The sequence below is a fragment of the Liolophura sinensis genome, chromosome 2 (genome assembly GCF_032854445.1).
Source record: "Liolophura sinensis isolate JHLJ2023 chromosome 2, CUHK_Ljap_v2, whole genome shotgun sequence".
Taxonomy (NCBI): domain Eukaryota; kingdom Metazoa; phylum Mollusca; class Polyplacophora; order Chitonida; family Chitonidae; genus Liolophura; species Liolophura sinensis.
Window position 1 is genome coordinate 6,244 of NC_088296.1, and position 12,006 is coordinate 18,249.

Here is a 12,006-nt window from a genome sequence, read left to right on the forward strand (position 1 = left end):
TACATCAGAGGTTTAATTGTTTTGGATAGAATTGAAAACTTCCCCCCTGCCACAGTTATTACCCGCCTCACTGGAGGTTACCAAATGCAGGAAAATGTTATGACTTCACTTTCAACCACTACAGCTAAAAAAGTGGTAGCTGAGAATATTGTAGACAAAAGTACAAGTTGCATGTAGAGGTATGGCAAGGTACCATGCGAAAGTTAGGGTATATATATATATTTTTCACGTTGAAGATTTAATACATAATCATTAAGGAAAATCAATGCTCCGGTCTAAGCTAAAAGGGTAAGGCATATTTCTCTCATTTAGTTTATTTCTTAGGAATTAAAGTTACACAACACAACAAAAATTACTACATGTATCATGTTGACAATATGTATTGTCATGTATAAAGTGTGAACTGTTTTGCTCAGTGACACTCCTGATTATGCTGATTTACAAGTCGCCACCACTAAAAAATGTAACTACCCAGTCATTATCCACATGTATTTTGTTTGGAAGAAAACTGACACTGATGTTCAGGACAAGTGAAACAGACTGTGTATAACTACACCAAGATGTAAGCTTGTGACAGATCACTGACCACTTTGCAGAACAAGCTATACATATTGAATTAGCCCCATTGCTCACATTAACTAAAACAGCAATGTTTCTGTTGTTGTTTTTTTAAAAAAACTAACAAAACAGTCTCCTTCAACACATGATAATATGATAGAAAAGATGTAATAAATAATTACCTGATGGTCAGGAAGTCCTTATCATATCACAGAGAACTGGAGGCAGAGTTGCAGAGTCACCCGTTATCAGACGAGCAGACACAGACACAGATTCAGACCAGACACCAAACTCAACCGATGGCACGAGAGGCTCTGTGACGATAACATCACTGACAGTGTACATTACCTGGTTGTTGTCACAGTCCAGGACTGTCAGTGTGTGGTCATCACAGTCCAGGTACACACCCAGGTGATGAGGTCGTGTGTAACGTCTCCACTGTAGATAGCCAGGTTTGATCTCACCACGACCACTGTGACTATCACACCTGACCTCATCACAACGGTACTCCATCTCAATGTACCAGGAGTTACGGCCACGGTCTGTCACCTCACTCACATCACAGCTCTCTTGTGTCACTCCTACATCACAGTAACAGTCATGTGAACAGGTGATGTTTATCTCCCAGTAGTACCTGCCCGTCTGGTAACGCCCGTCTGTCACAGCTCTCCTCCACCACAACACCCAGGACAAGTCCTCAGCCTCTACCACACAGCCGCTGTCAGTGATTCTCAGCTTCCTGTCGTCTGTCTCTGTGAATCTCAGTGTCGGCTCTGTAAAAACAAAACAGAAGCAGCATAAACAACAGCAAACCACAAACACACGCTGTAAGACTGAGGTGTAAATACCTGTACACCTACCGTGGTTTTACTTGCTCAACACAATCTCTTGAAATAAAATGACATATATTTTTGACATTAATGTAATTTATATACAGATCCCTGTCATTTTCAGCCAGTTTAAAAGAGTTGAGCTTCGACAAGAACTATATCCATCACTAAATGACGGGTACGACATAGACATAGACTAAGTACTGGGTTAAAATACAGGCTTTTAGCGGTCTAATTTGTTTAAAACTTATCACTTACAACAAGAATAATACCTTCCTCTATCCAGCCATTGGTTTTAGTTGGCAGTTATGGCACATTTGAACACTCAATTCACTATCAAGCTGCAGTAGGCCTGTTGTCATTCGTGGAGTACCGAAGCCGTCTGTGTAATAAGGAAGGTAACTCGCCACACATAACTTACCAAGTGACTTTCATTGTCACAATACCCCCAAAGACTATTTAATCCACCAGAAGTAGTCAGCTAAATTTTCTTCAATTTGCCATTTTTTTTAAAGATACCTAAATATTTAAATATTAACAACAAAGTTATATTGAGGGAGAAAGGATATGTAAACCTCATACTCTTATACATGGAATCTATACCCTTTAACAACAATAATGAAACAGATATGAGGGCATTTTTTCTCTTTTTCCCCCCTTTGAAATAAGTGTTTGACTACATTTGAATCTAGGAAATAATGGCGAATTTTTACTTGAATACATGTGTCAGTAATAATTAGGGGGCCTCCGTGGTTGAGTTGGTTAGCGCGCTAGCGCAGCGTAATGAAACAGAAGGCTCTTACCATGCAATGCGGTCGCTGTGAGTTCAAGTCCAGCTCATGCTGGCCTCCTCTTCCGCCGTTCGTATAAAGGTCTTTCAGCAACCTGCAGTTGGTCGTGGGTTTCCACCGGGCTATGCCCAGTTTCCTCCAACCATAATGCTTGCCACCGTCGTCTAAGTGAAATATTCTTGAGTACGACGTAAAGCACAAAAAATTGGGTGCAACATGTTATCTGTCCTGCTCTAAGAGTGTACACCTGCTCTTGTACACATGGAGTAAACATCACCCAGACACCACAGAATACACAAACACCACTCCTGATCTAACATTACACGCGCTGATTTGCAAATACAAAGTAGACACCGATGGCTTCACTACCATCTGTTCTGATCTAATTTTGCAGCTGCTGATATATAATTCTGCTATGTACCTTCCTTTTTTTGTGACTTCTGGGCCAACTGTACGTTAATCTGAATCTCGTGTGCACATCCTTCTGTGTACCTCACATTAGTCTGTGTCGTCTGTGCCCACCCTACTGTATAGCCTACCTCACATATTAGCCTGTGTCTTCTGTGCACACCCTACTGTATACCTCACCTTAGTCTGTGTCTCCTGTGCACATCCTACTGTATAACTCAAATTAGCCTTTGTCTTCTGTGCACACTCTACCGTATACCTCACATTAGCCTGTGTCTTCTGTGCACACCCTACTGTATACCTCGTACTAGACTGTGTCTTCTGTGCACACCCTACTGTATAACTCACATTAGCCTGTGTCGTCTGTACACACCTTACTGTATACTTCCTAGTAGCCTGTGTCTTCTGTGCACACCCTACTGTATACCTCACATTAGCCTGTGTCGTCTGTGCACATACTACTGTATAACTCACATTAGCCTGGGTCCTCTGTGCACACCCTACTGTATAACTCAAATAAACCTTTGTCTTCTGTGCACAATCTACCGTATACCTCACATTAGCCTGTGTCTTCTGTGCACACCCTACTGTATACCTCGTATTAGCCTGTGTTTTCTGTGCACACCCTACTTTATAACTCACATTAGCCTGTGTCTTCTGTACACACCTTACTATATACTTCCTAGTAGCCTGTGTCTTCTGTGCACACCCTACTGTATACCTCACATTAGCCTGTGTCTTCTGTGCACATACTAATGTATAACTCACATTAGCCTGTGTCTTCTGTGTACACCCTACTGTATAACTCACATTAGCCTGTGTCTTCTGTGCACACCCTACTGTATACCTCGTATTAGCCTGTTTCTTCTGTGCACACCCTACTATATACCTCACCTTAGTCTGTGTCTTCTGTACACACCTTACTGTATACTTCCTAGTAGCCTGTGTCTTCTGTGCACACCCTACTGTATAACTCACATTAGCCTGTGTCTTCTGTACACACCTTACTGTATATTTCCCAGTAGCCTGTGTCTTCTGTGCACACCCTACTGTATACCTCACATTAGCCTGTGTCGTCTGTGCACATCCTACTGTATAACTCACATTAGCCTGTGTCTTCTGTGCACACCCTACTGTATAACTCACATTAGCTTGTGTCTTCTGTGCACACCCTATTGTATACCTCACATTAGCCTGTGTCGTCTGTGCACATACTACTGTATAACTCGCATTAGTCTGTGTCTTCTGTGCATATCCTACTGTATAACTCAAATTAGCCTTTGTCTTCTGTGCACACTCTACCGTATACCTCACATTAGCCTGTGTCTTCTTTGCACACCCTACTGTATACCTCGTATTAGCCTGTGTCTTCTGTGCACACCCTACTGTATAACTCACATTAGCCCGTGTCTTCTGTACACACCTTACTGTAAACTTCCTATTAGCCTGTGTCTTCTGTGCACACCCTACTGTATACCTCACAGTAGCCTGTTTCGTCAGTGCACATACTACTGTATAACTCACATTAGCCTGTGTCTTCTGTGCACACCCTACTGTATAACTCACATTAGCCTGTGTCTTCTGTGCACACCCTATTGTATACCTCACATTAGCCTGTGTCGTCTGTGCACATACTACTGTATAACTCGCATTAGTCTGTGTCTTCTGTGCATATCCTACTGTATAACTCAAATTAGCCTTTGTCTTCTGTGCACACTCTACCGTATACCTCACATTAGCCTGTGTCTTCTTTGCACACCCTACTGTATACCTCGTATTAGCCTGTGTCTTCTGTGCACACCCTACTGTATAACTCACATTAGCCCGTGTCTTCTGTACACACCTTACTGTATACTTCCTATTAGCCTGTGTCTTCTGTGCACACCCTACTGTATACCTCACAGTAGCCTGTTTCGTCTGTGCACATACTACTGTATAACTCACATTAGCCTGTGTCTTCTGTGCACACCCTACTGTATAACTCACATTAGCCTGTGTCTTCTGTGCACACCCTACTGTATACCTCACATTAGCCTGTGTCGTCTGTGCATATACTACTGTATAACTCGCATTAGCCTGTGTCTTCTGTGCACACCCTACTGTATAACTCACCTTAACCTGTGTCTTTGCACACCCTACTGTATATCTCACATTAGCCTGTGTCTTCTGTGCACATCCTACTGTATAACTCACCTTAGCCTGTGTCTTCTGTGCACACCCTACTGTATACCTCACATTAGCCTATGTCTTCTGTGCACATCCTACTGTATAACTCACATTAGCCTGTGTCTTATATGCACACCTTACTGTATACCTCACATTAGCCTGTGTCTTCTGTGTATATCCTAGTGTACACCTCGCATTACCCTGTGTCTTTTGTGCACACCCTACTGTATAACTCACATTAGCCTGTGTCTTCTGTGCACACCCTACTGTATAACTCACATTAGCCTATGTCTTCTGTGCACACCCTACTGTATACCTCGTATTAGCCTGTGTCTTCTGTGCACAACCTACTGTATACCTCACCTTAGCCTGTGTCCTCTGTACACACCTTACTGTATACTTCCTAGTAGCCTGTGTCTTCTGTGCACACCCTACTGTATAATTCACATTAGCCTGTGTCTTCTGTACACACCTTACTGTATATTTCCTAGTAGCCTGTGTCTTCTGTGCACACCCTACTGTATACCTCACATTAGCCTGTGTCGTCTGTGCACATACTACTGTATAACTCACATTAGCCTGTGTCTTCTGTGCACACCCTACTGTATACATCACATTAACCTGTGTGTTCTGTGCACACCCTACTGTATACTTTACATTAGCCAGTGTCGTCTGTGCACATACTACTGTATAACTCGCATTAGCCTGTGTCTTCTGTGCACACCCTACTGTATAACTCACCTTAACCTGTGTCTTTGCACACCCTACTGTATATCTCACATTAGCCTGTGTCTTCTGTGCACATCCTACTGTATAACTCACCTTAGCCTGTGTCTTCTGTGCACACCCTACTGTATACCTCACATTAGCCTATGTCTTCTGTGCACATCCTACTGTATAACTCACATTAGCCTGTGTCTTATATGCACACCTTACTGTATACCTCACATTAGCCTGTGTCTTCTGTGTATATCCTAGTGTACACCTCGCATTACCCTGTGTCTTTTGTGCACACCCTACTGTATAACTCACATTAGCCTGTGTCTTCTGTGCACACCCTACTGTATAACTCACATTAGCCTATGTCTTCTGTGCACACCCTACTGTATACCTCGTATTAGCCTGTGTCTTCTGTGCACAACCTACTGTATACCTCACCTTAGCCTGTGTCCTCTGTACACACCTTACTGTATACTTCCTAGTAGCCTGTGTCTTCTGTGCACACCCTACTGTATAATTCACATTAGCCTGTGTCTTCTGTACACACCTTACTGTATATTTCCTAGTAGCCTGTGTCTTCTGTGCACACCCTACTGTATACCTCACATTAGCCTGTGTCGTCTGTGCACATACTACTGTATAACTCACATTAACCTGTGTGTTCTGTGCACACCCTACTGTATACTTTACATTAGCCAGTGTCGTCTGTGCACATACTACTGTATAACTCGCATTAGTCTGTGTCTTCTGTGCACATCCTACTGTATAACTCAAATTAGCCTTTGTCTTCTGTGCACACTCTACCGTATACCTCACATTAGCCTGTGTCTTCTGTGCACACCCTACTGTATACCTCGTATTAGCCTGTGTCTTCTGTGCACACCCTACTGTATAACTCACATTAGCCTGTGTCTTCTGTACACACCTTACTGTATACTTCCTAGTAGCCTGTGTCTTCTGTGCACACCCTACTGTATACCTCACATTAGCCTGTGTCGTCTGTGCACATACTACTGTATAACTCACATTAGCCTGTGTCTTCTGTGGACACCCTACTGTATAACTCACATTAGCCTGTGTCTTCTGTGCATACACTACTGTATAACTCACATTAGCCTGTGTCTTCTGTGCACATCCTGCTGTATACCTCACATTAGCCTGTCTCTTCTGTGCACACCCTACTGTATAACTCACCTTAACCTGTGTCTTCTGTGCACACCCTACTGTATATCTCAAATTAGCTTGTGTCTTCTGTGCACACCCTACTGTATACCTCACATTAGCCTGTGTCTTCTTTGCACATCCTGCTGTATACCTCACATTAGTCTGTGTCTTCTGTGCACACCCTACTGTATAACTCACCTTAACCTGTGTCTTTTGTGCACACCTACTGTATATCTCACATTAGCCTGTGTCTTCTGTGCACATCCTACTGTATAACTCTTCTTAGCCTGTGTCTTCTGTGCACACCCTACTGTATACCTCACATTAGCCTTTGTCTTATATGCACACCTTACTGTATACCTCACATTAGCCTGTGTCTTCTGTGCATATCCTAGTGTACACCTCGCATTACCCTGTGTCTTCTGTGCACACCCTACTGTATAACTCACATTAGCCTGTGTCTTCTGCGCACATGCTTCTGTATATCTCAAATAAGCCTCTCTCCTCTGGGCTAACCATACTGTATATCTGACAATAATTTGTATATTCCGGGCACACACTACTCTATACCACACATTAATTAGCATCCTTTCACCTACCCTATCTCTTGCCTAACATTAATGTGTATGGTTTATACTATCTGTACTTTGCAAACTCTTCTCACTTTCGTCTCTCTTGGAATACTGTTTATTTTCTTGGCACGCCACGGACATATCGGTTTTGTTTTCTTAACAGAGTCTATCGTGTGTTTTGCAGGTACACAGCCGTTCGCCTTCTCCATTTTTGTCTGTGTCTTCGATGCACACACTAATGTAAACCCTACAGTCCTTTATGTCGTCTAAGCACACCCTACTGACTGCCTTTTATACATAAGAACTTACTTGTAACACGTAGGGGAGATATTTGTCCACCGACTGCTGCTTCTAAGTCCTGGCGATCTTGCATTGTCTCTTTTACAGTCACCTGTCTAGGAACAACTTGGTCATGTTGTACAGAAGCTAGAAGCTTCTGTCTGCTGACCTCATGTTTCTCCAGTTCTGCTCTTATCCCATTCAGCTGGTCATCAGTTCTGCGAGAAGAGGAGAGAAAACAAAGAGACACAGTCGTGTAGTGATCTTGTGTCCGCGCAGTTATAAGAATGACATGATGTACTATTCCTAGTAGGTTAGATCTAATTTGTCTCGACAAATGTAACATTGAACATCTCACACTTGAGTCATGTTTTGGACAACTACAGCTTACAGAAACACATCTGCTGACAATAGTCACGTGCGCATGTATAACAAACATGGGGAGGTATAACACATTTATACATACGTTTTGGTGAAGTCCGTGGAACCCTGTCAACAAACAGAATTGAGCCTATATATAAAATCAAGTAAAGAAGAAACAGATACCTCTCCAGAGACACACAGTACAAAAGCACCCTTGGCTTTTACCTCCAACATCTAGACCATTCCCTGATCTTTTATATAGCCCATATCAGCTCTCAGTTCCGCTTAATAAATTCCATTGTGCTTCATACAATACAATTTCCCCTTATTTGCAAATCTGTTTACATACAAACCTTTTACCTCTTTTTAAAAAAAACAGCATACAATATGTTATTTTTGACATTACATGTTGCTACTTTATTGCATTAAACGGACCGAGGGGTACCACTGAGCAGAATAAAGCTGTTGAACTCAGGATCTAAAACTTTAGCAGATCTGGAAGCATGAGGTGGATTTGAATACCTGATCACAGTTCCTAAGGGTGGTTTGGGTCTTAGGTAACGTCTGTGGTAGAGGCAGCTGAACTAATGTTAGAGATTGTGACTGATATGCTTGACTTACCTGCAAAAACTCCACGTCCATTGATGCTAATAAATCATTGGAAGCCTGTACCATCCTCTCCATTTCCTGGGCCTGTAGCTGTAAATGTTTGAGTATAGCACTACACTCCACACTCCACTGTGAATAGCGGGTTCTTATGCCATCTAAGGAGTGCTGCCTCCAGGCTTGTAAGGCTTCCAAGGCTGCACAATAAGCCTTTTCTACCTCCTGAGTGTGAAGCTTCTGGTTTTCCTGCCAAACAGAAAAATCGTTTATCACCTCATCCACACCTTAAGAACTGCGTGTTCAAGTAGTTATATATGCATGCGTAAAAGGGTGAACTATACGCGCCACATAACAGTGTGTCTCCGGGGTGGAGGGAATTTCCCTTTAATCCAGTGATGTACATGTAAGTGTCCACTCAAAACCCCAAAGGTACGTCGGTCAACCTCTAAAAGGGTCGTGCCATCAAAACTGATGCTCCGAGCATGGTGAAGCCTTAGAAGCTTCCAACCTCAGACACCTGGGGCTGGTTTAAACACAAACGTTGTCGCCCCATCCGATCAAATGGTGACGTGTATATATTATAGATATTATTATAACAGCGCATGATCAGAGATGATATATCAAATGGAGTTGTCTGAGGTGGGCATATCGCGTGTGTGTCACTGAGAAGAAAGTCATAATAATGATACGATAGTCTGATCAGACAAGCCAGAAATAAGTAAATAGACCCGTCCTTCACGCAAATAAATCACCGCATCAGTCCGTGTATTCCCCTGTTCTGTTCTGATAAGTTCTGATAAAAAGTCGTCAATATTCGGGTTTAACTCTTTAATTGTAATCTACATATATATTATGTGACAGAATAAGCTTTAATAGCAATATTCTACATACTCAAAATGAGCCACAACAACATGAGACTGAACAGGTGTCATGGAAAATACCAACCTGTATCTTACTGTGCAGCCTCAGAACTCCTGACAGTGATTCCTTAGTTTCGCCTAAGACTTTCTTCAGTTCATTAGTCATGCTGAAAACAGCTGGCTGTAATGGAAAAAAAGCTACATTAAAAAATCCGCCTTTCAAATGACTCACTACAGTACAGGACAAAATGTCCTATTCTTCACTACACATCATAAATTTTAGGTCAGTAAACAGTTCAAAATCATGCCATATTTATTTTGATTATCGCCGTATATACTAGCATGGTACACGATTTAGATAGTGATTTAAGTTATTCGCCCAGAACGTTCATTGCTTCTTTCTAGTATCAATGAAAACTGTTTATCACTTTTCTTTGCATGATTCCAAAGTAATTTTGAACTTACACAATTTCTTAGTTTTTCGTGGCTTGTGTTAATAGTCGTTTTGGGAAATGACCACACGAGTATTGACTCCATTTTGGTTGATGGCTGATATACGAATATCTTTTTCACATTACCTTGTCATTCTCAGCTGCTGATGGTATATCCCGCATAGCGTGTCCCTGATGCTCAATCACACACCCCATACAGATCACCATCCGACACGGTTCACAGTACAAGCCGAATGGCTGACCATGTCTCGCACACGACGGCTGCTGGGTTGATTGGTGGTCCCTGCTGACTTGACCCTGTGAGGTTTCCTGAGAGAGGTACTCCAGGGGCGAAATCAGTTGGTGACGTTTCAGAGGACCCCTCATTGGGTGACAAAAAGATAGACATTCCTCACAGTAGAACACACCACAGTTGGTACAAAACTTGACAGCTTTGACGTGATTACCTTCCTCACACAGAGAACAATATGGGGCGTCATCCTCAACAATTACACCAGATGAGAACTTCTCCACAACATCTGCCAGGTGAAAGTTGGGAGGCAGACCAGCTACACCATCTCTCCCCACACTGGTTGGTGACCGACACACAGGGCATGCTATCAGCTGATGAACGTCCTCATACCCAGTGCTGTCGGAGCTCTCGTCTGTCTGTACATGTTTGAACTTGTCAGCGTACGAATCAATGCATACACTACAGAAACTGTGCTGACAGGGTAGCATTACTGGTTTCCGGAATGTTTCCGTGCATATCGAACAGGTGAGAACATCATCCCGCTTCTGCATGCTTTCGGCCATTATTGGTTGATTTTATTTTTTGAGTTTTTTTTTCCTTAAAAAAAAAACGGCAAATCGCTCAGGCGGGCACCTGTAACAATGTTCCTATTTACAAAAATATTAACGTTCAAGACAGCACACAACCTCGATCTGTTCCCGTGTCCCCACAACATACTGAGTACAGTACTGTTTATCGCTATTCTCCAATTCTCGAAATTAAAAATTTTATTTAGAAATTTGGCCATTCTTCCTCTTATTGCGCTTTTTGGCAAAACTCTGGACAGTCTAATTTGGGCAGAGGTGTTTTATAGTGATATTCGATAGATATATAGCTCCAATCCATAATTAGCAAGTCTGTGAGCAAAAACGACATTATCGCTATTTAAATGTATATTTTCTAGCCAAGCCTGTTGACTACAGTGTCTATGATGGTATCTTGACCCTATATAATGTATGATAATTGGGCCAAACCTCTGAAATATATCTATCTGCAGAAGTTTATACAATATATAACAGATATAATAAACACGACATTACTAATAGTGACACGAGTATTTCTTACTTATATTCAAACAGTTATAAACCAAGGTCAAATTTTGTATTCCAGCTCCCAGTGGTTTTTTTTTTAGAAAGCACAGAAGTAGAGACTACAATACACCTGCTTATCAATCAAAACGATTAAACCGTAAAATGTTGACTTCGTTCCAATGTGTGAAGTACATGACCGATTAGATACAGCGCTATAACAGTGACAGCCTGTCATAGCACCGTATCAACTCAAAGCCTGGATTGTAGATATGTTTATTTATTTATTTATTTATTTGATTGATGTTTTACGCCGTGCTCAAGAATATTTCACTTATACGACAGCGAGCAGCAATAAAGTGAGAGGAAACCCACCACCATCCGCAGGTTGCTTCCAGACCTTCCCAGGTACGGCCGGGAGGGGGGAAGCCGGCATGAGCTGGACTTGAACTCACGGCACACAGGCGGAAAATGGGTCATTGGGCTGCGCTAGCGCGCAAACCGACTGAGCCAGTGAGACCCCCCCTTCCCCCCCTCCCAAATATTCCAACTGTTTATAGACAGTGTCAGAGTTTCACACACAGATGGAGAGTAGAGTCTATACAGAGACACACACCATTAATCGTACGTCGACTTCGTGAGGATGAGCAGACCATTTACATTCTGTATGAGAGCTGGTCACATGATCAAGTAAAGACAACTCCCTCACCTGATAGAAATATCCCGATATAACAACAGGCCTGCCCCATCTTACAAGACTTACCTGTCGACACTATTCCCATCGTGTTTCACCACATGATAAAACTGTGCAGATTGAAACAGAAACTACTTGGTTCCGAGAAATAGGTCATCCGAGCAGGGGAGTTCAATCCCTCAGTATGCTTGTACACATTTATACTACATGACATTTCCACAATTGTAGCACAGTTCCCTCAACA

General features: G+C 42.4%; 1 protein-coding gene across 1 annotated transcript; it reads right to left on the bottom strand.

Annotated features, from left to right (window-relative positions):
• Window positions 1–747: 747 nt before the first annotated feature.
• LOC135462963 (tripartite motif-containing protein 46-like) lies at window positions 748–10,564 on the bottom strand. Its single transcript, XM_064740285.1, has 6 exons — window positions 9,896–10,564; window positions 9,403–9,498; window positions 8,473–8,703; window positions 7,955–7,977; window positions 7,519–7,706; window positions 748–1,331 (listed from the first exon to the last, which is right to left on the bottom strand). The coding sequence occupies exons 1-6, from the start codon at window positions 10,562–10,564 to the stop codon at window positions 748–750; spliced, it is 1,791 nt and encodes a 596-aa protein (XP_064596355.1).
• Window positions 10,565–12,006: the final 1,442 nt, after the last annotated feature.

Coding starts and splice junctions, on each gene's coding strand:
- LOC135462963 (XM_064740285.1), bottom strand. CDS start 10,564: ATGGCCGAAAGCATGCAGAAGCGGGATGATGTTCTCACCTGTTCGATA. Junction 7,978..8,472: donor TGGACGTGGAGTTTTTGCAG/GTAAGTCAAGCA, acceptor GTTTGTTGACAG/GGTTCCACGGACTTCACCAA. Junction 7,707..7,954: donor TCCACGGACTTCACCAAAAC/GTATGTATAAAT, acceptor CTCTTCTCGCAG/AACTGATGACCAGCTGAATG.